This window comes from Triturus cristatus, chromosome 3_1 (assembly GCF_964204655.1).
Source record: "Triturus cristatus chromosome 3_1, aTriCri1.1, whole genome shotgun sequence".
In the NCBI taxonomy this organism is placed as follows: domain Eukaryota; kingdom Metazoa; phylum Chordata; class Amphibia; order Caudata; family Salamandridae; genus Triturus; species Triturus cristatus.
In genome coordinates this window covers 175,387,179-175,411,873 of record NC_140583.1, presented here as the reverse complement: position 1 = coordinate 175,411,873, position 24,695 = coordinate 175,387,179, and the positions used below count along the sequence as shown (strand labels likewise).

Below are 24,695 nucleotides of genomic sequence, written 5' to 3'. Positions count from 1 at the left end.
ACGAGCAGCTTTCAAACGGCTGCTCCTTATTTCACTTCAATGCTCTGCCCCCAGGGCAGCACAAGTTTGTGCATACATTCCAATATGGTACACTTTCCTTGTATGCGCAAGGCACACCTTTTGAAAGGTGTAATATGGCACAAAGGAGGAATGGGCACAGTATTCATAATACAGTCGGGGTGTTATGGATTTACATGAGAAATACCAGTGAGAAATACCAGTCATACAGTCATACAGGGTTCCCTTTCATTGGCCAAACAGAAGATAACGCCCTGGTTCTCCTTAGGCCAGGTAACAGCATCTTTTCATAAGAGAGGAGAATGTCTAGTTACATTAGAATTTTGCCATGTTCGATTTCACATTACCACACATCTTACTAATAGTGGTTATAATCACTAAACAAAGAAAAAATATTCTCAATGTTCAAGAGGGCAGAAAAAAATCAGACTGCTTTGGGCATGCCAAATGGAATGATGAGGCCTGAATGTACCTCAGTTTTACAGCGAATGATCTCCTAAACATATCCAAACGTAGCTCTAACTTACTATAAGTGTCTGGTGTTTTTCCCACCCTCCCTTCTGCTGGTCCTTTCTCTGAAAGAGAAGAGTAAGAGAGAAAAAGAAACAGACTCAAGAGTAAGAAAAGACAGACACCCCACACTCAAGCCACCCATCCCAGTATACAAACATATCACTTGACAGGAAGTAAAGCATGCTCAATTGCATGCTTCAACAGGAAGGAAAGGAAAACACATACTCCCCAGCATTTATTGTGAAGAGCCAGGCCTCATTGTTTGTTAAATATAACTTGTTCTCTATTCCTTTTATTACAACTCCCCCACGTTGATCATCTTGTTCAACTTTATCAGTACATGCACGCCTTGGTTTCTTTGATTCAGTGTCCCATCGAATGACACGATCACTTTGCTAAACATATATTTTCACAGGTAACCTGCAAACCATTCAACTTCAAAATTGAGAAATACTGTGGCTGAATAAACATTGCAATCTAGACATCTCCCATGTAAGAAAAGATTATTTGTGAAAATGGTTATTCTTTACAGGAAGTTCATGAACTTCTGATTACAAAAATGTTGGCGTATTTCTGTTACAAATCTTCGTCTGAAATATCATTATCATCTTTTCAATAACTTGATCACGCATCGAGTATTGCTACTATCTGAGAGAATGAAGTAAATGACTCAAAATGCCCAAAAAGTTACTAAACAGATACAATATGTTTAATTATTCCAATAGGCCCCTCTGATGAGCGTTCCGAGAAAATTTCAATTTTTGAACTAAAAGTGAACATTGTCCTCAATTTGATCTTCTAGTTGACTTTTTGGCAAGTTATTGTGTGAGAATTCTTGGCCTTTGTTGAAACAAAAGTTGTTTCTGACCTTGAAAGTATTGGTTCTTACAAGACTTTGAAACATGCCCATGGCGATTCTTGGACACTTTGCAAATGATTCTCTGTTGCACGTTAAATACTCCAACTAGTGTAACTGCTGTATCCATGCCCTTAGTGAAAATGACCTCTTCAGAAACAAAGTGCCCTTTTCAATTGGCGGCAAATATCCCTGTTCTGATAGTCAGGTGATCTGTTTGGAAGGGAAGTACTTAGACAATTGTGTAGTCTATTTGTAGAGAGGAAGCTTCTCTGGGATGAGTCGTGAAACAATGGTTCTCAATCATAGATGATGAGCACATGGAGGTGGATGGAGTTGATGTTAGGGCGGAATCCTATATCCACTCAGATAAGCAATATCTTTACAGAGCATGCATATGGGCAACATTGCCAGCGGGTAGCTGCAACTTTGCTCTCATTAAATCTCTATACAAGTTGTAAAGTGGAGTACGCCAATTCGATTTCAGTTTTGATAATGAAAGTTCAGTTTATGACAACTAACCGGTTTGTTGCACTAGTTTGTGGTAACGTGGGGTGAATCTTTGTGGTACACACCTTTCTCAGGGACATCTAAACTCTTTTGGTTCTGGTCATGGGAAAATATACGTGAACTATTGTCTATTGTGCGCTGATGAGTGACAGCTGACCTCTTCATACAGAATTCCATTACCCCATAGGTAGTGCTGGCAGTAACACCCACTAGTACTTCCAGTTGGAAAACATAATCTGACCTTTATTCCTGGAGCAATAGCTGGTCTTTTGAAATCAATGTATTTATTTATTTATTTATTTATAATGTTTTATATAGCGTGAACAAGATCCCGAGGGATATCAGATAGCTTTACAATAGGATGGGAGGAAGGACATAAATGCAAAATTGACAACAAGTAGGAGTAAAAAAACAGGAATGATCGCATATTCAGGGACAGTTGCACAAGAAAGAACCATAACAAATGATTGTCCAAAAGAAATAAGAGCGATTGTCTTCGAACAGGTGCGCCTAGACCAATTAGGGTAAGAATTTATTCATAAATAATTTTTTGGCTTCCAATTTGAATGCCGTCGTTGAAGAGATTCGGCGTACTTCCGGTGGAAGAGAGTTCCATAGCTTTGGGGCAGCGCCGGAAAAGGCTCTGTGACAAGTTCTCTTTTTCCTAAAGATGAGTGGTTTCAAGAGGAAAGTCTTGGCGCTTCTTGAGGCTTTTACACCACAAGAGAGCTCCAGTTTTTGCGCCAGGTATTTGGGAGTATTGAAGTGAAGGGCTTTGTGCGCCAGAACGACAATCTTTAACTGAATACGTGCTTCATTAGGCAACCATTTTAGAGATTTTAGGACTGGGGAAATGTGCTTGTTTCGCTTAGTGCCTGTAACCAGTCTAACCGCTGTATTCAGGGATGCTCTTAGTGGAGCCAGGGAGTATTTGGGAAGGCCACAAAGGGTCGCGCTGCCGTAGTCCAGCCTAGGCAGGACAAGAGCTTGCACCACATGCTTGAAATCGTTTTGTGGAAGGAAAGGTTTGATATTTCTGAGTGTCCTCATCAAGTGGTTTGCACCCTTGCATACCTTACTGTTGTGATTTTTCATATTCAGATGCTTGTCCATGGTGACTCCGAGCGATTTGGCTGAGTCTATGATGAGAGGGGTGCAGTTGAAGGCTGTGAGGTGATTCAACTAGAGGTCAAGCTTGGGGGTGTGGTTCGGAGGGGAGATGACCAAGAATTCCGTTTTGGAGGTGTTGAGCAGAAGGTGGTTCTCAGTTAACCAGTTTTGAGTAGACGTTAGTGTCGAGTTCATAGGTCTGGTGTTTTCGGGGGAAGAGATTTTCAAATAGAGTTGCGTATCGTCCGCATACATATGGAAGAGAGTGTTTGAATTGTTTAAAGAGTTAGCTAAAGGTTTCAGGAACAGATTGAAGAGGTTCGGAGATAAGGCGGATCCTTGGGGGACCCCCATGAGAACTGGAGAGGGCTGGGAGAGAGAGTGGTTTGCCTTGACCCTTCGAGATCTATGGTGGAGGAAAGAAGAGAACCATTGTAGCACCTGACCAGAAAAACCCATCCTATTTTTCAAAGTGGCGAGAAGGTTGTCATGATTAACCGTATCAAATGCGGAAGAAAGGTCAAGAAGGATCAGGAGGCAGGATTCGTTTTAGTCAAGCATTTTTAACAAGTCATCCCTGACGTGAGTGAGCGCCGACTCAGTGCTATGCCCCTACCGAAAGCCTGATTGATGTTGGTCAAGAAGTTGGAAATTCTCTATATGCGCACAGAATTGGGATTGTACGCATTTTTCTATGAGTTTCGCTAGGGTGGGGTTATTGGAGATAGGCCGGAATTTATTAAGATCCGCTTTGTCAGCGTTAGGTTTTTTTAGTATAGGTGATACCTGAGCTGCTTTAAGGCTGTCAGGGATCGTACCTTGTGAAAGCGAGGCGTTTACAATCCTTTTCAAGGTGGGGATGAGTACATTCTTGATTTCTTTGAACATGGCCAGGGGTAACGGGTCACTTATGTGGTTGGATGGGTTGATATTCAGAAGGATCTTGTAGATGTCTTTTTCATTAAGTGGAGTAAAGGTGCACCATGACGCATTATTCTTGGTGAATAGGCTGGTAGATCTGTGATTTCCTGGGAGGTCATGGGATGGTATGTCCCTGGAGGAAGGCAACAGAGCCTTCTTAAAGGCCAGGTCAATGGAGATGAGTCTTGCTTTCTCCGTGAAGAAAGCAGCAAGTTCGTCGCAAGAGGAAGGGGTGCTGTCAGAGTGGTTGGGACCTACTACAGATTGCTCTTTGAGCAACTCGAAGAGTTTCTTGGGGAGGTTTGCCGCTTGGTCCAGTTGGTGTCTGAAGTAGTCGGACTTAGCGCTCTTGATTTGTTTGTTGTAGCGGCTCCTAGCCTCTCTAAGGAGTTTTAGTTGTTCCGAAGAGGGGTTGGATCGCCAGGAACGTTCGAGTGCTCTAAGGTTGCGGCGTTCTGTGTTTAAGTTGTCATTATACCAGGGTTTGGATATTTTTATTGAGGCATTTTTTTGTTGGATTGGAGCAATGTTATCCATGATGTTGGAGATCGTCGAATTGTAGGAGTCGGTGAGTGACTGCACCTCAACCAGGTCCGATAGGGAGGCGAGGGCCAAATTACAGTGGGCCGCTATTTCACCGGAGTCTATTGATCTGAGGTCCCTTTTCTATATCTTTAATTTCGTCGGTTGAGCTAACCTCATCGACATCTCCCTGTTGATATAAAAGAGGATGCAGTTGTGGCCGGACCAGTCACACGGGGTAATGGAATCCAAGGTGATGGTCTGCTCCTTGGAGATAATGAGGTCTAAAGTTTCTTCTTTAATATGGGTTGGTTGGTCACAGTGCTGAGTAAGATCTTGATCATTTAAGAAAGACTTAAGGCAGGATACAGCGAGGTTATTGTAGTTAGACCAGTGAAGGTTGAAATCACCGAGGAAGATTTGGGCCATGGTTGAATCAACATTAGCAGAGATGATTTCCATTAGTTGCTCACTGAAGGGGAGCTAGTCTCCCGTGGGATGGTAGAAGGAGTGAAGTTTACAGACCGGTAGGTTCTTGCTTGAGATGCTGAGACAAAGGTATTCAAAGGAGGAAGGAGTGGAGGACTCTACTTGAGAGATCGAGAGTGTGTTTCTGTGAATACAAGCTAGGCCACCGCCCAACTTCCAGGTTCTGTTGAGCCTAATTATGTCATGAGTGAGAGGAACTAGGAGGTCTAAGATAGGAGTGGAAGAGGGGTTTAGCCAAGTTGCAGTGAGGATGATAATGTCTAAGTCCTTGTGTTGGATGAGGTCGAAGATATCGGAGGCATGTTTACTTGCTGATCTGCAGTTGAGTAGTGCACATTTAAGACGTAACAGATTTGGGGAGGAAGGCGTCTGGGTGACTTTCACCTGAGTGAGGTTGTCAGTATTACTGCCTCTGAGAATGCGTGGAGGTTCTCTGTATGGGTTTAAATGAATGGATTGTATTTGCCTCGGCGAGGTCATGTTGGGGTTGGACCAGGTAGGGTAAGAGTTGTGAGGGTCCTGGAGATCAATGGACGTCAGGAGGGTCACACATCTTCTGGGCCGGGAGGGATCGTTAGGTAGGGGAATGGATATCATGATGGAGGGAGCTAGGGGCTGACCAATGGACGGCGGGAGGGTCACACAACTTCTGGGCCGGGAGGGATCTTCGGGTAGAGGAATGGGTTTCAGTATGGCAGGGGCTAGGGGCTGATTCCTGCGATCAATAACGCTTGAGGAAGCGCTGGGCATATTCGAAGATGTGAGGAGAGAGCTGATAACGGGAAAAAAATCATTATAGAGGGCTTTCAGGTCATGTAGATCAGAGGTGAGAAGGTGCAACTGGAGAGAAATGTCATCTAGGCGCGCTGCTAAGTCAGGGTGTTGGACTGGAGGGGGTGTAGGGAAAGCGAGTAGGTATAAACTAGGAAATCGTGGAGGACATAGTATTTTTGTTAATTCTTCAAGATTCTTCATTATCAAAGAAGGGCATTTTGATAGTAAGTGCAGCGCATGCTTATGTTTACGATTCCCCACATTCAACGGCGATTTTTTTTTTCGCTCTGCATTCTGTCTCAAAGCAATTTATTTTGGTAACTGTAATCATTATTAAATGACTACAGCACATTCATGTAAACGCTGGAAGATTGCTGCTTACACTAAATATATTCCGGGAGAGGGCCTCAGTCTACACAGGGCACAGTTTATGTCTGGTTCCTATTTCTCATGAGGACAGGTGATAAACTATTGTCCTCGCCATACACAATGATTTGCATCTGTGTTTATTCTGCAAAATCCTCCATTCCACCTGTGCAATCAGCATAGTGCACATTTCACAGCACAGGCAGCTCATCTCTGAAATGTTGTGTCTAAATATAAGATCTAATGAGCATTTCCCTCTGTTTAATCAGTCACTAAACACCTTAAAGGCTAACTCAAAGGCCATTTTTGATTTGGCGAAGTCAATCTGTTGATGATCCCACTCTACAAACAGGTCACATTACCTTCTGGATGAATCAAAAACGATGTGATGTAAATGACTTGCTGACGAATTCCATACAAAATACTAGGTATTCCACTCTGGAGCATAAGATCACACTTTTGTCTTCCATATCTTTTCACATGGTTCACTGTTTCTCTAGAAATACTGAGCAAGGCTGTACATGTGTAGCCTTCATAGATCATGAGATTTATCAGAGGCAGTCATGGTTACAGTTCTGCTAGAATTAAAATTTTCAAACCAATCAGTGCTAATTATCAATTGTCATTGAAGTATAACTTTATTTTTTTAAAAGTGGGTCTGGATTAGCTCATAAGACCGGTTAACCTGAACCTTGTGAAAATGGAAAAGATTTACAACGTCTTAGAATCCATAAGTATAGTTTCCACATTTTAGAATTTTTAAAAATATATATTTTTGCTATATTGCTTCACTGCTGAGCTCAGGTTAGGAAAACAATATATGCAAGTTGCCTATTTGGTGAGAATTGTTCTTTAATTTTATATGAATGATACTTAAAATATATTTACCTATGATTCAAAGATCCATTTACAGAATCCATGATTTGCAATTAAAATTAAAATAATTTTGCCAAATATTCGACAAACATACAAACTCTGAGGACGTGTGATTAGAATGAATGAGGAAAGCAGCTTTTATTTATTATTTCAGTACAGAGGAGTGTAGTAGGCTGTCTGCAGAGGATTTCTCGCCATTGGCAAAAGGTAAGTTGTCAAAATGCTGTCGAGTAGAAAGGTGCATGCAGTTTCACCGTGTTATGGCACAGTCACTCGGAGGATGCACAAGGACCTGGCGAGAGAAGTTTGTTATGCACACGCAGACTGAGTTCATTGCAGTCCTGACAGTCAAGTAACCCCATTTGTTTGGAGCTAGTAAACTTAGCACTCAGGATAATAGTGAGTTCAGCCTATTCATGCTCATTGAGTTCTTTTCTAAAATTATGTTTATTTATGATATCTGTCTCTTAAACTATAAATATAGACAGGGATCATTGTGATTAGGGCCCTAGTTACTGCTATGTGGTAAACCTGTGCCAACCAGACCATAATGGTGGAAAGGCTAATTCCCCACAACAGAATTTTTCCAAGACAGGTTTGCAGGGTCAGAAATGTCCATTGGTGGGAACCTGTCTACTTGTGCCCCTCATATCCTTGGAATGGGAGGGGGTATTTGCCCAGAGGAGGGTGATTGTCAGTCAGAACGTGACCATTTGCTGCATCCTTGGCATTGAGTTCCCATGGGTGAAAAAAGAACCAGAAGAAGCAGCCATCTAGGGCACCATGAAAACACAGAATTCTGGGAGCGCTTGGTAGGGTAGATGCCCTGGAGAAAAGTAAGGTGTAGAAGGTGGATGTCATCCACAGTGGAAGGACCAGAGGGCCGGGTTATCTATTCTGGCAGGAGGAGACCCCCATGGCTGGAACTGGTAAGGCCGCTACTAGCCTGGATGTGGTGACTGCACTGTCAGAAAAATAAAAGATAGGTGATCTGGGCCAGAAAGACTCCTACTACTTAGAGAACGTATCATCCTTCAAGGGGGGCTGTGTATTACCCTTAAAGGTTGTATCTCCCCATTCTGAAAAACCTAAGATTTCAGATTGAGGGCAGGACCAGGTAGGCAACTGATTGCCAGAACTATGACTAGAAGTGAGGACGGCTCCAGGCACTAGATTAGAAAATTCACCTCTCAGTGGAAGGCTAGGGCCTGGTTCCTGGCACTGACAGCTGTCAGTGGCTTCTGTTGGCTTGACATTGGGGCAGAACTGGCCTCACTTTGGGGACAGAAGCATACCAAAGCCACATCACCTTGTTGGCCATGGGGGTATTAATCACCTGCTGAGATGCCTCTCAATGTAGGCTAGGTTTAGTATCTATCGCAGGTATGGTCTGCAGATGAAAACGGTTCCCCATGTACAAGGTTAGTGGCTGGAGATGAGCTTGATGGAGTGGCAGTACTGTTAAAGGCAGAACTTGAGGTTAGACTCTTTTTGTTGAGGGGGGCAACTTCCCGCATGAAGTGGGCTTGGCAATAGGAACTGAGCCTAGAACAGCCTCCTCTAATGCAGGGGGCTTTTTCACATCCTCTTTATTTAAAACAATGAGAACTGCCACGGGAATGGCTGTTGTTTCTTGGCTTTTTAACTATGCAGGGCCCGTGTGAGAAGCTGCGCCTTTTTGTGTGGTCACCCCCATTTTTGCAGAAATGTATTGTTGGTTTTTAGAATTTGCACTGTCCAGTGCCTTGTGTATGTGCTCTGACCCCCAAAGCATGTAAAAACTGGCTATTCCCTGACTGGCATATTTAACTCTTGTGTAAGGCCATTTGTATAGGAACTACACGCATGGCATGGAACATTAATGGCCACCTATAGACGTCAGCACTTATTGTGCTATCCACTTTTGTGACAAGGAAAACATGGCTTCAGGGCAACTAGTTTTGCCTGACTAGTGCAGTTTAAACCTGCAGCCCGACCTGATTGGCACACTTAATTTACAGGTAAGGCCCTGGTATATGATATCACATATACCCAGGGCCTGTAAATATGGCGGATGGAAATCCATCACATTTGTGACAAAGTAACTTTCTCACCACACTCTTAATCAGGCCCTAAGTCAGGAGATAGAACTCTTGACCAGGTGAAGTAGTCAAAAGTATCAGGCTGACAAGAGGACTTGCCTGCTTGAAAATGTTCAAATTTCTCACCAACTGTGAAAATGTTTTTTTTACCCACTGCAACAGTTTCAGCTCGACCATGCTCAATGTCTATCTGACTTTAGAGAGACTTTGGAAGCTATAGCCTGTTGCCTTGCCCCCGGATGATTTCGACTTCCTTTACAGAGACAGAGTCAGAAGGCAAAAACTTTGATGGGGATGACCTTGCTTTGTGTATTTGAGCCACTGTTCAGCACATTGGTTTGAAATTGCTCCTTGCTGATTGTCACATGCTAACAGTACCTTCCACTGGTGCCTTTCCTCAAAAATCTTTATCTGTTCGCCCTTATTGGAGTTTTGTTGCTTTGGTGTAATTTTGTTTATTAAATTTTACTCTAATAATTTACATTGGAATGAAATCTCTATTAGTTGTGTTTTGGGCATTTTTTAACTGTTTTGATACTTTCAAATGCTTTACACATTTTCAGAAACGTAAGCCTTCCTTCTCTGTGTCATAGCTACCAGATACTGAAATCAGATTTAAATTACTGAAACCTTTGCTAGGGTCTAACAAGGTAGTGAATTTATTACCTTGGTTGACCGCCATCCACCTTAAATAATATTTACTTATTTACAAATATCTACATAACATGTCCAGAATAATCTTGCATGGATAGCTAGACTTCCAGATCCACAATGAAAATAGGCAAAGGACAGGTAGAAGTTTGAATGGTCCTCAAAGGCGTAGAAATATTCAACACAAATAATATTGTTTCGTCTGGAGGGGAAGTATATCAACACAGTATTACTGGGTATTCACTTTTATATATTGTACAGAGTGAGGCACTCTTTTCTGAACTACCATTCTAACACATTAATAAAGAGCAACTGATACAATCGCTACAAAAAAATACCTTACACAAGACTTCACTATAAATGGGTGCTCGCCATGGGTGTGATACTCATGCTCGACTATATGGACACATTATTTTGCCCCACATAAAGGGACCAAGATGCTGAGAGAATTAATGTTAGCCACCTGAAAAACATATGGCAAGTATTGTATGAATTAAAGAAATAGCTGGACCTGTGAATGAACAGAAGAGAACTGGATATGATATTAGTGACTTGCATAGAGTCCTGAAGGGCCGGATGTGCTTCCATTTTTAGCCAGTACAAAGAAGTTGACACCAAAGGTCAGTTGGCTGATCTCTTCCGTGGCTATAAGGACACCAAAAGCAGTAAGAGGCTTTTTTTCTGGAGTGACCTGTTTAATTGTTATAGCTGGACCATGAATGGACCTTGCCGATGGCATCTACTGGAGTGAGTGATGCTCTTAAATGCTGTCCATTAGTTCCTGAGAGTTTTAGAAGTAACAGAGGAGCTGCACAAAAAAAGAACATAAGGATTTAACTTCGGAGGTGCAGGAGTAACTACCCTAGGCTATCCGCTTAATAAGTGGCCTCATTGGGCAAGAAAATCAGATTGGTCCAGCATGGAAAAAAACCTTAATTGACCAACACAACTAGCACACCTGGCTTCAATGTGACCTGCCTTCAGGCCTTTCACTCTGGAGGTTAGTCCCAGCATAGAAATGGGAAAATGCGTGACAAATTCCCTGACAATGAGAGGACTTCAGTAGATGCTTATTTGAATTTTCCTGTTTGGATCCTTTCATGCCAAAACCAATGTATTCAGCGGGGCAGCATCTGATAGCTCTCCAACTTGTGCGATACACCTTTCAACATTTCCCCACTGTAAGATTTCGACTTCAACTCCATAAAAAAGACTGAGTAGGAAGGTAACATCTTTGGCAAGGCACCCATGCTAGGCTTAGCCATCCTTGGGGAATCGTTAAGTAGTAGCTGAGTCCTAGCGTAACACATCTATTGATGCTATACTGTTTCTTATTGCTTTTTAACCTAGTTATGCTATGCTGTTCTTGGTACTTTTTAATCATAAAACCAATCAAATCTCTGGTTCCCCTGCATTGTAATCATTTTGGGGTAATTTTTCTTACTAAAAGATTTTTGGTTTTTAGAAATTGGTTGTGGATATTTTTTGTGTTGTGTATTGATTGTTTTGGTACAGCTAAATACTTTACACACTTTTCCATCTCTCCGCTATGCCCTATCAATGGTTGAGTCCAGGTATATTTTGATACTAAGAGGACCCTGTCCACCAAATCCTAATGCCCCAGTCTTTCTAGAAGTGCTGTTTTGAAATGCTAGTAGAGTTTGCCCCAGAATGTTTAACCTAGTTTACAGCAGTTGTCGAGAGAACTCCCATTGCCCCTGTTGTGCTCCATTCCTGCCGTGGGAACCAGACCCAGGCTTACAAATGGGGTAGTGCTTTTATTGGGACAAGTGTGGGAATATTGGGTAGTAGGAATTTTGTGGATCCCCACAGATTCCTGATGTTTCTGTCATGGAAATGTCGAAAAATGTATGATTTGGGACAAAGTTTGAGATTTGCATTACATTGTAGGTAAGAAAACATCATGGGGATCCACTCAAGTCACACACCCTTTGACTCACACAGGGTGTCTAGTTTTTATAAATGTCTAGGCTTGATAGGATTCTCTTGGTGTCGTCTGAGCTAGGGTCCAAATTCCACAGCTACCCCACATTGTAAAAGAAGTATTTTGCTGGTTGGATTTGAGGGCTGTTTGGTGTCAAGGGCTCTTGGCCCACCCACACTAGTGGGGGCACTGTTTTTATGAGAAAACCTGTGGAAACACATAATAGTAGAAAACCCATTATCATCAATTATAGTTCTCTGCAATTTGGCTTTCAAGTGCAAGAAAGAACACGTTTTCCAAAAACGTGCTCAATTACAGTATAGGTAAATCCAAATTCAGAGGTGTACAAAAAACCTACTGGTTCTTAGCTCAGTATTGTGTGCACATTTTAGAACTACATAGGTTTTCTACATACCCATTTTTCATTAATTAGATGAAAAATCATTATAAGGTACTGCATAGTTGTTGGCTCCGGGTACCACATATTTTTTTTAAAAACATACAAATCCTATATATCTTTGCAACCAGAAGATTCTGACAGACGTACCGGTATGCGGTATGTTGTTTTTATAAATCAGCCATTATGACAAAAAATTGCAGATGAAAACGTTGTCATCAATTGCTCTTTTTTTCTAGTTATTTTCATTATTTGTTGATTCCAATAATTAGTTTATTTGGCTAAACCTATGAGAATCTATACGAATGACCCCTTATTGAATTTATAATTTTGTCTACTAGGCCGTAATGTATACCATTCTAGGATCAGCTATAGGATTCACACATGTTTCCACCACAAACTGTAAGCAGGTTAAAAGCCCAGAAATTAGGAAAAATGAACTACCTCTTAGAAAAATGCAAAAACTGCTTATTCCAGAAAGCTGGGAAGACGGTGATCCTAGCACTGCAAAGCTTTAACCCCTTCGGTGCTCATGACGGAACGGTTCCGTCATGAGCCACGGTTGAGCTGTGCTCATGACGGAACCGTTCCGTCATGACCCCGCCCGCGCAAGATTCCGTCAGCACAGCGGCGGAATCTGCGCAGCATGGAAGGGGTTAACTGATGCAATTTAAAAAAAAAAAAACATACACTTTCTTTTATAGCACTTTGTAAAAAAAAACAATTTAACTATGTTTTTGCTATTTTCTGAGTACCCTCAGTGGAAGTCTACAAACCATGGGTACTTTTAATATCCCAAGGATGCTGGTATCAAAGGTCAAACATTTGACCTGGAAACCTTTTATGGGAAAAAATTATGAGAGCCTAAGTGTGAAGTGCTCCAAACATGAAAATAAGAGCTCATCACTGGGGATGGAACAGCTTCAGCCGTTAAGGGGTAAACTGTAAATGTTGTTAAATTCTACGAAGGTAAGAAGAGGCATACAACATCCTTTTATTACTCCTGGAACTGAGGTTAGTGGAACTAAATATTGGCAACACTAACTTTGATAGAGTATGATGTTACTGACAACATCGTTTTTTATTGACGTTTTTTGAAAGCAATATATTTTGGTGGCTAATGGTAAAGTACTTTTTGATTTATTGGTACCAGATTTTTTTCCACATTGGTCAGACATAGGCACACATTCATCACTTGCAGACCAACTGCCAATAAAACATAACATTTTATGTCCCAGATTTTCAGATTCTGATCTTAATTTTCATATCCTTTAACCGTGATACAACTATGTGTTACATAATACAATGTGTGTACACCTCTCCCATTTTCCATTGTTTAGCAACCCATCTTTGCTTTCCACATTCAAGAAGTGAAAAAGCGCACATACTAATAAATGTAGCATAGAGCAATTGTTACAATTTTCCAGGTATAACCTTCGCTGTCTCCTGCTTTTAGCGTTTAATACTATTTCAAGGTTTTTACAATCTTCCTGCTCAGTGTTTGAGTCACTAAGTGCCATTCTTCTTAAACATCTGTACAGCTGTCTCACATCCATTGTAGGCAATATCAATCAAACATTTACATTAAAATATGCACTAAAATCTCATACTTCACTAATACTCAAAAACAGCTATACGGTACGTGCAGACCCAAAATGTCTTTCCATAGATGTAGATCAACAAAGTTAAGACTGATGCCTTTGCTTATCCCATTTACTGCAGTGCTGACTACTGAGGAGAACATCGATTTCAAAGTTGGCTGAGCTAAGTGTTGAAAATGATATGGTTTGCTTCTGTTACAATCTAATAGTCTATGTACTCATACCCAAATCATTTGTACCAAATCTACACTTGCTGGACAAAACCAAAGACATATCAGTCACAAATCAATTGAACACGATCATCACGAAGGAACTTCTATCTGACTATCGATCCAGTCAGTTAATTTAGTGCCGGTTGCTGCATTTTGAACAAAGGAGCTGCCACTTGGCTGGTAATATTAGAACAGGAGTTGGTCATTTTTGACATAGATGACCGTGGCACGCTTCTTCTTCTAATTATTGACTTACTAATAGTTGTTTCTTACTGGTGAAGAATGTAGACTGCATTTCTATCAGAGCCAAAGTGGCCTGCTGCCTATCAAATTGCTCAATCAAAGCTTCTACCTTTTGCACATGGAGTCTTAAAGTATAGTCCTCAAGATTACGTGAGTTGCCATGCATCAGTATCCCAGTGATACTCATATGCGACAAACATTTAGCAAACTTAAGGCCATCATCATGCAAACAAAAATGTATTGCACAGCTGGAAAACTAGGAAGCTGTTAGCTTTCTAGTACTAAACCCCATGAAAATGAATTCCTCATCTTCTCTCAGGAATGACCAAGATCCCTCCTTGCTGAAATTGTTCCAATATGCTCCATCAGAATGCTCCATTATGGATTCACTCTTGATCCAGCCCTCACTCTCATCTTGCACATAATCAAGTTGGCAGAAGCTGCAAATTTCCATTTCATTTAACTGAAAATAAACTCACTTCATTCCACAATTAGCAGGTGCCCAACTAAATATACGCAATCCCTAGGCCATTGCAGTGCTTATTATTCCTATTGTACCGAATGACTTATATTGACTCCTGTGATGACAAGAATCTAATTAAAACATATATACTCAACTCATGCTACATAATACAACAGCAATCCATGACTATCAGATACGCTGTGCATCTCAGGTGGCTCAAGAGGAATCAAAAGCTAAGGCACTTTACTTCTAAGACTTCCCAAATTCAGAACCATCTCTGCAATGAAACAATACTTGAAACGGCTTGTACATTTATGTCCCCCGAACTGAGACAACAAACATTACTTGCCACCTTCTGAAAAAATCTCAAAATATTGCTCTTTTGGTAATTCCTAAACTAACTGGTAGGAGGATCTGCTTGAGAATAGCATAACTCTCAAGTCTCAACATACTGTTGTTCTCCTTTGATCTGATTCTTGTTCTGGATTTATTAACTACCATACTCTATCTTTTATTTCACTATAGCAATGCACTGTTTTCTCATTTTGGAGCCATCACAGCACTTGTCAACTACTAGGGCCCGCATTTTGGATTCTATAGCTTATTGTTTCAAGATATTAAAATGTACTCATCTGCTCAAAAGCAGCAATCAAAAGAGGATCAGATTAGAATGCTGGGAATTTAGGCTCCCAGTGGACGTTCTATTTTTCAAAGACTACATGTTGTTCTATTCGAAGCTTTTACGTGCTGCTCAGATGTTGTGAATAAACGATTATGCATAATGCTAGCCTCCTTGTCTTTAATAAAATCACGATTCACTATACTGTTAACCTCTGAGAATCAACATACTATGATTTATTGTTTCATGTGAATAACCCTTATACCACTTACACCAGGTGTGCTATATAATCTTATGTAATACAAATAGATCATTAAAGAAATACACTATAGCAATGTACCAGCCCAGGTGTTCTTGCAATGTTATTTAATGCATTTCAGTTCCCATCGTTATACTTCGATGCATTTCTGTGTCAGTCTAGTTTGAATTCTTAATGTAGTATGTTAAAACACTCTACAACCGTACATGAGCTAGAGTGAAATTAAGGAGTGTAGAGCCGCTTCATGGGTGAGAGGTGTATGAGTCAGAGGTGTTCACTCTCACCAGTACTCTTCAGCCTTGTGACAGAATCAAAGCTGAGTAGATTAGAAAAGATGCACTCCTAGAAGGCTTTCAATTTATTGGCTGATGGAAGACCACATATATTTCTCTATGTAGACGACAACCTCATATGCATTGAAGATCCGCCCGCAACCAGTGACCTACTGATGGAAATGTTAAAAGTTTAAGGTGAGACGTTGGCTTATTTACCAACTAGGGCATATTAGCTTTAGAAATCATAAAATAAATAAACTTCCAAATGAATGGACCATTGTGAAACTGTTCTTTACCACAAACTTGGGGAAAGAGAGGGGAACGTATTAACAACCTTCTTCATTTCATACAGCAGCAAGGAAACCCCTTTGAAATGACTGAGGCTGTGGGACTACACAACTTCGTGACCAAATAGTATGTGGATAACGATATAAAGACACGTCTTCTAGCTGTCCTGGAACATGGATCAAAACTATATGCAGAACTGATGCAGGAGAGATTTGTATTGAAAGAGAAAAGGCTGTTTGACATAATCACTAAAGCTAAACTTTTGTGCTTTAATCGCCATAGTAGGGTTTCGTCAAGCCAGCCACTACAAAACAGGTTAAAAAAAGCAACTTTCACAAGCACAGAGAGACATGGATGCAGCAAATAAAATGGGTGAATTTATCAAAGAAATTCTGTTGCATGCTCTTTTTCCAACAAACGCATTATTTGACCAAACCAATGGGGAAGAAACTCGTACAAGAACTAAAAAAAAAACTTTGACCTAGGGAAATTCATTTTAAAAAGATGTCTTCATTGAAAACTACTGTATTTGCGGACTACATGTCACAATTGCGAATGGTCAAGATTTTGTCCATTTAAAACTTCGGAGATGCCGTTCAGACTGTTCGACAAATATCAAAGTCAGTGTTCACCTTGCAAGAACTGCACATTGTCTTTGACAGTTATCTTTAACTATCTGTCAAAGAATGTGAGAGAATCAGACAAATGTCTACATGAGGAACAATTGGCTTTGCCTGCCATCAACAATTTGACACCTATACCTGCGCAACTGGATACATTCTGGTCATCAACATCAAACAAGATGAACTTGTAGATGTTAATGCACCAAAACATTGCTGATGACTCAATGAACAATGAATTTCCAAATTCTAATTATTGCAAGTGGAATGATTGTCAATGAGGAGTTAGTGCCTGCAGAGATATATTCAGAACGTATGGGGCCATATTATTCCAAGAACTTAACAGCAAATTGGAGGAAGCTGACCTTCGTGTTGTGCCACATGTTGAGTGGGCTATTTGAAATGGTTCCATTCAAGTTGTTGTATTGTCAAATGACACACATGTTATTATTGTGCTACTTAGATTTGTTGCAAGTTGTAGTTGCAAAATACCTTGTGCTTGTGTGGAAAACGAGTTCTGACTGTCACACATTAGACGATCTTTGGTACAGTGAGTTTGAGGGATCAGTCCCACTAAGTGACCTTCCACCGACTTCATAGTCTGATCGTGGACACATTAAAAGAGCGTTAACTAGATCGGAAGATGTGTTAATATTTTGGGTCATGCATTTGTAGAGACAGATCAGTGTGAATTTTGTTGGGAACATATTGATGAGGTGCTAACACCTACGAAATTTCACAAGCCTCTACCCACAGAAATTACACATACATGTACTTGCAAAACCTGTGCGACAAAAGATGTCCCTGTCTATATGCTCTTCTGAAATGTTCAACATTTTGCAAATCTGCCACGAGTAATTGCCAAAACAAATAAATAAAGTGAACTATGAAAATGTGCCTAAAACAGGAGTGATAAACATTCTTTTTTTCATATTCAGATCATAAACATTGTTTGGTGTACACATAAAAGGATTAAAAACCATTATTATTTGTTTTATTTCTATATATGTTTCTTCTTTCTCTATTATAATTTTTGGAAAATGGTGGAAGGGTTGCTCTGAGGAGTTATTTTCTGTCACTATAAGACTACTTGACCCACAACACCTAGGTTTTGACACCAAATGAAATATTGCATCATCACAGCAACCCATCTGCCATTTTGAAAAATGTGGGCCAGAAAAAAATCAGGCCAGATCAGCAGTCTCTACCCAAGCTAAATTACTTCTGTAATGATCTAAAAACACCCAACAAAATTGAAATCTCTGGACAACAATTTTGTTATGGAGGTATATCAGGGGCTAGGATTAGAAGGCAAACAGGAACTGCTACAACAGTGGGTAGGATTACATTGAAAACATTTAATAGGTTCTCTAGTAAGCGTTTTGTCTGCAGAACTAAATCAGTGTAGCTGTTATTTGTAAAGCGAGAGAATTTAGATTTTTAATATACATTCGGGAAAGCATGTGAAAATTCTAAGTTAGATTCATCATATGGCTTTTCATATTTCAAAATCTGGATAATGATATGATATAATATTACCAAGTAATATGCTTGTCGAACTAATGTTGTGATACTAGATATTTATAGTAAGAAGTGAAATTCTAATCTTGAGACTTATATGTGACCTATATGGCTCCCACAGACCAGTCAGCCCTTCTATTAATGCAGTGATTTTCAGGTGAAGGATTATGGCAGGTCTCTAAAGAAAGTATTTTGACTTAGTTGAAAGAATCATTGTGGTAATGTCACTTGTCATTTTCTCATTGCCCAAGAAGTATACTGCCATAGGGAAACCTACCACCATCAAAACAGGCCAAAGGTAGTAGTTAGCAATGATATCCCCTTCAGCACACTGCAGTGAAATGAATACTTCAGTGTTTCTGGCATGCTCAGCGGGTTAAATCTCACAACATCTACCAACTTTAATGTGCACGTGGTTGGCATTGGGTATGAATACAGTGTCATTAGTGGCTATACATGGTTGTTTACCAGATGTTAGTGTACTGTGGCTTGAAAATACTCAGGGTTCTGCATGTCCTATAGTAAAGTATTTTAATGTATGTGAGCCCTTTTTGTGTGCATCTGTGTATTGCTGGGTTCAAAGCTTACTGTCATGACAGATGAAACAATATTTCTATAAAGGATTCTGTTGCTTCAGTCTAACACTGAAAATATTGGAGTCAAAAGTTGTTTTAACACCCATTTGATTGTGACAATAGGTTTTGTGGTATATGCCCATATTATGTGAAGCTCTGTTTTTGTTCTGAATTTTTTTCATAGTTAAATTTTTCTAAAACTGTTTCTCACTAGCCTCACATAAATATCGATGCCTTCAGCAGATGTATAGTCTCTGAATTCGTACGCGTCAATGTAGTTTTTCCTTTCCTGTTGTAGTTTGTTTCTGGTGAGTAATGGTGCCAATTTGCTCATAAGCCATTTACAATCATTGACAGAAATGTCTAAATTTTTTTGCTTTGATGGGAATCAGTTGTAGGTCATCACTGTCCATTTGTTTTTTTTGATTTCTGTTTAAATTCTTTTTATTGAATATTCAACAAATAAACAGAAAGGGTGCCATATAGTGAAGATCAGATAAATATTTGGCATTAATCTTACATAACTGCATATATGTTATAAAAAATAGGTGATAACAGTCCGCTGTATAACGATCAAGCAGAAGGAGGGAAAGGAAAGGGAAATGAGGGCACGAGAAGGGAAGAAAATAGTCACTCAGCTACATTAGAAGCATTATTGTTGAATCTGGGAATCAGGCAAGGGTCAATATCATGCATAAAGATACACAGTGTGGCAGTTGAAGGAAGTCGTAGGCAGATTGCGATTACTCCCTGCCCATCATAACTGTAGGCTTAGATTCTGCAGCTGCCTGTGCGGTCTCCAGCATAGCATCATAACCATGCTGATATTGTACAAGGCTGAGAGCGTAGATGAATGAGTTCCCAGAAGGCAGTGAGTTGTTCTTAGCAGTAAGCAGCATCTTTTTTAAACCTTTATTTTCCATTTTAGAATAACAACACAGTGGGTGTACATTACGGGCAGACGCAATGATGGAATCCGAGTGTGGGATACAAATAAAGAAAAACAAGTTAGACAAAGTCAGATACCAGTATCCGTATATCTAGGGGCCTAGGACTAGTCACATCAAGGGCATCTACTCTCCTCATTATCCGTCCCACTGCCACTCGCATCTAATTCATGTTGATCACTTACAGTAACCTGTAGAGTTAGGAAATCTCTGCAGAGCTCCCTCCATTTCCCGAGATCATCTTTTACGTTTTTGTCTTTCCTTCTAGCCTTCATGTGGGCCTCCTCCGCAAGCGACCACTCACGCACATCCCTCAACCAATCATCAACTGAGGAGGAGCGCTTTACTATCCATACTATGGCAATCCTTCTTCTAGCTAGGACCAGGAGTAAATGCAACAATTTGTACGCCATCTTGCGTTTTCGAGATTTTGTGACTTGACCCAGCAGGCAGTGCAGTGGGGTGGCCTCCATTGGAAGACCAGTTCCACCCTTCACTTGGTCAACCAAGTGTCCAAAATTGGTGCACCTCGGGACAATCCCATGCTAAATGCAGAAATTCCGCCCCTTCTGTGCCACATCTAGGGCACACATCAGATCTGTTTGGGTCAATACGACACAGTCTTGTCAGGGTCATGTACACCTGGTGCAGGTAGTTAAAATGTATTTACCAGCACTGAGTTCAGCTTCCTTAACACCCTGCACAGTGAGTTTTGGAGAACGTACAGGCAATGCGGAAAAACAACCATCCTAGACACTGCTATTCTTCCCATAAGGTAGAGCGTTAGGGTGTTCCAGAAGGCCACCGACTGCTTCAAGTATACAAGCACCCTGTTAAAAGGTAGGGGCAGTTGCAGTCGATAACCTTTCAAGTATTGCCCGGCGGTAATCGCCTCTTATACCATTCGAAAATTAACCAACAAAGAGGCAGGCGCCGGAGACTGGAAGGCAGGAAAACAAAGTTTTATTCCGTCGGAGTAGAACACATCAGATCAGACAGCAAGGTATCGTCACGAGGTGCTCTAACCACATCTCTGAGGCCTGGCCTCTTATACACAGGTTTATGACTTTATTGCAGGTTTATCATACATGGCACATTCTTGAGATCGCTTTGATACATGAAAGAACATCCTCAGAATCCCCACTTCAAGCTCGTTCCCACACATATCTACAGTGGAAGTCCCCACCCCACCCACAGTAGGAGATGGCTATCACACAGCTGGACATTCCGCCAATTCCCGGGGGTGTGTGCGACTGGTCGGGTCTCAGGGGGTGGGGGGGCCTTGATCTACTGTAATCCCTTTGATGTGGGGTGTTTCCCTTACAGTAGGGGCAATAAACTGCATCCGCAGGGCTAGGTGATGGCCTGGGATCGGTTCGGACAATCGGGCGCAGAGGAAGGGGGTTATCAAAGAGATGTATGACCATGTATGGGATGTCGGTCAGGCGTGGGATGTGGTTCCATGGCAGGGTCGCGCCGAAGGAGAGGGTTTATGGCCCGTGTATGAGAGAGCGGGGGTGGCCGGCGCGTGGGGGGATGTTCGCAGCGCCAGAGGGACGCGTTGGCAATCGGCAATGAGCAGGAAGAGAGACCAGGATGCCTAAAATGGCTGCCGTGCGTTTTTCTGTGTGTCGCGCTGGGGAGAGACAAGATGGCGCAGATACTGTTCAGTTACGAGCTACATTTCCACAGTCCTCCCTTTTAACATATCTCGCCAGCTTGTTTAGTTCGGATCTATCCCCATAATGCCACGCACCTCTATGTCGTACAGAGCTTTCATTCTCTCTGCTTCGAAGTTCAGAGTCTTAGGGCAGATGCAGTTTATGAAAAGTGAACATAAGGGTGGCAAACACTGAATCCCCAGGCAACATCCACATAGGATTACAATTGGTATTAGGATAAACGTAAACAACCTCCACCCCCAACTTTTAATAGTGTCCCAAAACCAACTCCCAAGCGACCATCCTTCTTGCTCCTGATGAACCTCTGCAGAAAGTCTGTGGAGGTGTTCAATCGCCTTGTAGACTGAGGGTGAGTTATCCGGTACGTAGGTACAACAGCTGGACCCAATGATGCGGCATGCTCCTCCACGATCGGCCAGAACTACGTCTAGAACGAGGCGGTTCTGAAGAGCTACCAGGCGGACGGCCTGAAGCTCAGCGGTGTTGTTGGTGAGGATGCCGGCTGTAATGTTCATTGTGGTTTCGACTGCCTGGGTCAGGTGCCGGATGGCACGGCTGTTTGCCATTGGACCCCACAGTGGAACAAGTCCCTTTACTGCATCCATGAACTGTGCTCCAGTGGAGTCGGCTTGTACAATGTCCTTTGCACGTTTCTGCCGGTGATGGTTTGCTGGAGCCACATATGTTGGAGGAAGGATAAAAGCGATGTAGCAGGTGCCTCCCCACCCTTTCGGAAGCCAGGTGTAGGCCTTAGTACCACAGACGAAGTACATATTTGGGGAGGTAACAAAGGAGGGTGGGTCAACTGAGTCCAATGTTCGGGTGATGAGACAGGAACTGTGGCCCACCAGCTGCGTTCCCAGACCTTCGATGCACACAAGACCTGTGATGTTGATGACGGATAGGGCCACTGTTAGGGTGGCGGCCGTTCGTTTCCGGAGGTAAGAGAAGGTGGGTCTGGCTGGGTTGTTAAACACCTGCATTTCGACTCGCTCTTTGGCAGGGATGTCCATATGAAAGGAAGTGTTTGATCTCAGAGGACAGAAGGGAGCAGAAGTTTTTCCAGTTCTGTTCAGCCAGAACCCATGGTAGAAGTGTGACATAGTTTTGTCGGAAGTGGCATTGTCCTTGTAGCTTTCTTGCAGGAGGATTAGCCAAGCGAGGCAAGAGCCATGGACAGAGAAGGGCGAAGGGATGAAAGGGATAGAATGTCCAGTGGCATGTGGCAGCAATCCACAGATCCAGCAGTTGGTTGCATTGGCGGCAAGATTGTGTTGGTGGAGCAACTGTACAAAAGAGTTATTCCAGAACTCCTTACGCCTTTCTCGGAGTTGGGGTGAAAGTGAGATCAGATGGTGTTCTTTCATGGTGGTAGGTTGGACAGTGGTCAACAATGTCTCATGAGCGGGTGCACTCTCTTCCACGATCCAGAAGGTGATCATGAGGAGAAGGCAAAAGAGTAGGGTAATAAAAAGCGCGATAGTCTTTGAGCTGTGCATTTTGTCAGTCTTTGGGTTTTTGTAGTGGATATTCGGACGTCCGGTTGCTTCCATCATCTTCATGTCGGGCGCTTCCATCACCTTCAAGGGACTCGGTAGCGGGCAGAAACACAGACTTTGTCTAATTTCTCTTCTGGAGGCCTTTGAGGTGATTAGGCTACCGGTTCGAGATTTCAACTTAGTTCGTGGTCTGCTTAGCCGAAGTTCCCTCCTTTCGTCGCAGGTTATACCCTTCTTTGGACGGCACAGTGGGATCGGGATATTTCATTAATTCAAGTGTCTTTGTGTCCGGGTAGCAGCTCAGGGATGGTCGGCCTTCGTCCAGGAGTTCTTCTTGGCCGGCGATGTTGTCGGTTGTCGTCAGGGTCGGTGATACCTTTTTGCAATGATGTGCGTGCAGCCAATTGCGCTTCCCCTCCACTCGAAGAACTGTTCGGGTGGTGATCAGGACTTGCAGGGGGCCCGTCCACCGGGGCTCCAGACTCCTTGCACGCTGGAAATTACGCACTAGGACGAAATCTCCGGGTTGGATATCGTGCCCGGGGCCCCTGGAAGCATCGGGAATGGCTTGCAGCACCTGCTGATGGATAACAGACAACGTTTTAGTTAGGTTGTACAAATAGTCAGACATGAGGACGTCCGGGACGTCGTGAATGGATGTTGGTTTTGGTGCGGTCCAAAGGGTTATGGGCCGCCTGAAGACGACCTCGTAGGGGGTTAAGTGGTGTTTTGTGGGAGTGGAACGCATTGATAGCAATGCTAGCGGGAGAGCGTCTGGCCATTTCAGTCCTGTGGTGGCAACTATTTTGGCTATTTTGAGCTTCAGTGTGGCATTATGTCGCTCAACCAAGCCTGCAGATTGGGGATGGAAGACCGCATGGAACTTCTGTTTTACACCCAACCCTTTTAAGATGAGTTGGATAACTTCGGCTACAAAGTGTGGGCCGTTGTCGCTCCACAAAATTCGACAAAGGCCGTAACGGGGGAAGAATTCTTTCAGCAATACCTTAGCGGTAGTCATAGCAGTGTTGTCGCGGGTCGGGTAAGCTTCTACCCACTTGCTGAAAGCACACACAACGACAAGTACGTACTTCAAGCTTTGGCACCTTTCTAACTGGATGTAGTCCATCTGTAGGACCTCAAAGGAATGATTAGGATCCCCAAACCCTCCCCGGGGTACAGCAGTTCCTTTACCAGGGTTGTGTTGGAGGCATACCAGGCATTGTTGGACCAGACGTTTGGCTGAGTCTGAGATCTTGTCGTTGTGCCAAACCTTGGAGATGAGTTCGATCATGGGGGCAGACCCTATGTGCGCGGGGGAGTGTGTCATGGTTAGCATGGGAATCAGGAATGAGTCAGGTAGCAACCATTTGTTCGTGTCTTTAGTTCGCCAGCAACCGTCATCGTCCTTCAATCCCACCCGTGCCCATTCAGTCAATTCGTGTGGTGAGCTGGCTAATTGGATGTCCCTAATCGTTTCCCTAGCATCCTTCCATTTCTCAGTTTGTGACCTGGTCACGTACATGCGTGTTGTTGACCTATTCTCGGCTGTGGTTCGGGCAGTGACGTCAGCCAGCACATTTCCCTGTCCTATAATGTCCGTCACCTTTTTGTGTGCCTGGCATTTGATCACAGCTAGCCGTGTGGGGAGGAGGACTGCTTCGGTCAGAGCGGAGACTAGATCTCCGTGTAGGATGGGTGTGCCATGGGAAGTCAGGAATCCCCTCTCCTTCCATAGGAGCCCAAAGTGGTGAACCACCCCGAAGGCATACTGGCTGTCGGTGTAAATGTTTGCGGTTGTCCCCGCTGCTAGGATGCATGCTCGTGTGAGAGCAATCAGTTCAGCCGCCTGTGCGGATCGC

At 42.5% G+C, this 24,695-nt stretch overlaps 2 protein-coding genes and 1 long non-coding RNA gene across 3 annotated transcripts in view; 1 reads left to right on the top strand and 2 right to left on the bottom strand.

Annotated features, from left to right (window-relative positions):
- Positions 1–17,508, top strand: part of LOC146859889 (uncharacterized) — a 50,295-nt gene extending 32,787 nt beyond the window's left edge. The window contains exon 3 of the long non-coding RNA XR_014978732.1: positions 16,054–17,508. This is a non-coding gene — a long non-coding RNA (uncharacterized LOC146859889). The remainder of the gene's footprint in view (positions 1–16,053) is intronic.
- The window catches only part of ANO3 (anoctamin 3), a 1,942,403-nt gene that overhangs the window by 461,670 nt on the left and 1,456,038 nt on the right, over positions 1–24,695 (bottom strand). The window contains exon 15 of the mRNA XM_085643623.1: positions 546–593. Coding sequence (XP_085499749.1) covers positions 546–593 — 48 coding nt within the window. The remainder of the gene's footprint in view (positions 1–545; positions 594–24,695) is intronic.
- On the bottom strand, positions 21,376–22,899 carry LOC146859888 (endogenous retrovirus group PABLB member 1 Env polyprotein-like). The gene has a single exon (XM_085646454.1). It carries the CDS (start codon positions 22,894–22,896, stop codon positions 21,376–21,378), a length of 1,521 nt encoding a protein of 506 aa, XP_085502580.1. The 5' UTR covers positions 22,897–22,899.

What these genes read in the sequence shown, in the direction of transcription:
- LOC146859888 (XM_085646454.1), bottom strand. Translation starts at nt 22,896, where the DNA reads ATGAAGATGATGGAAGCAACCGGACGTCCGAATATCCACTACAAAAAC.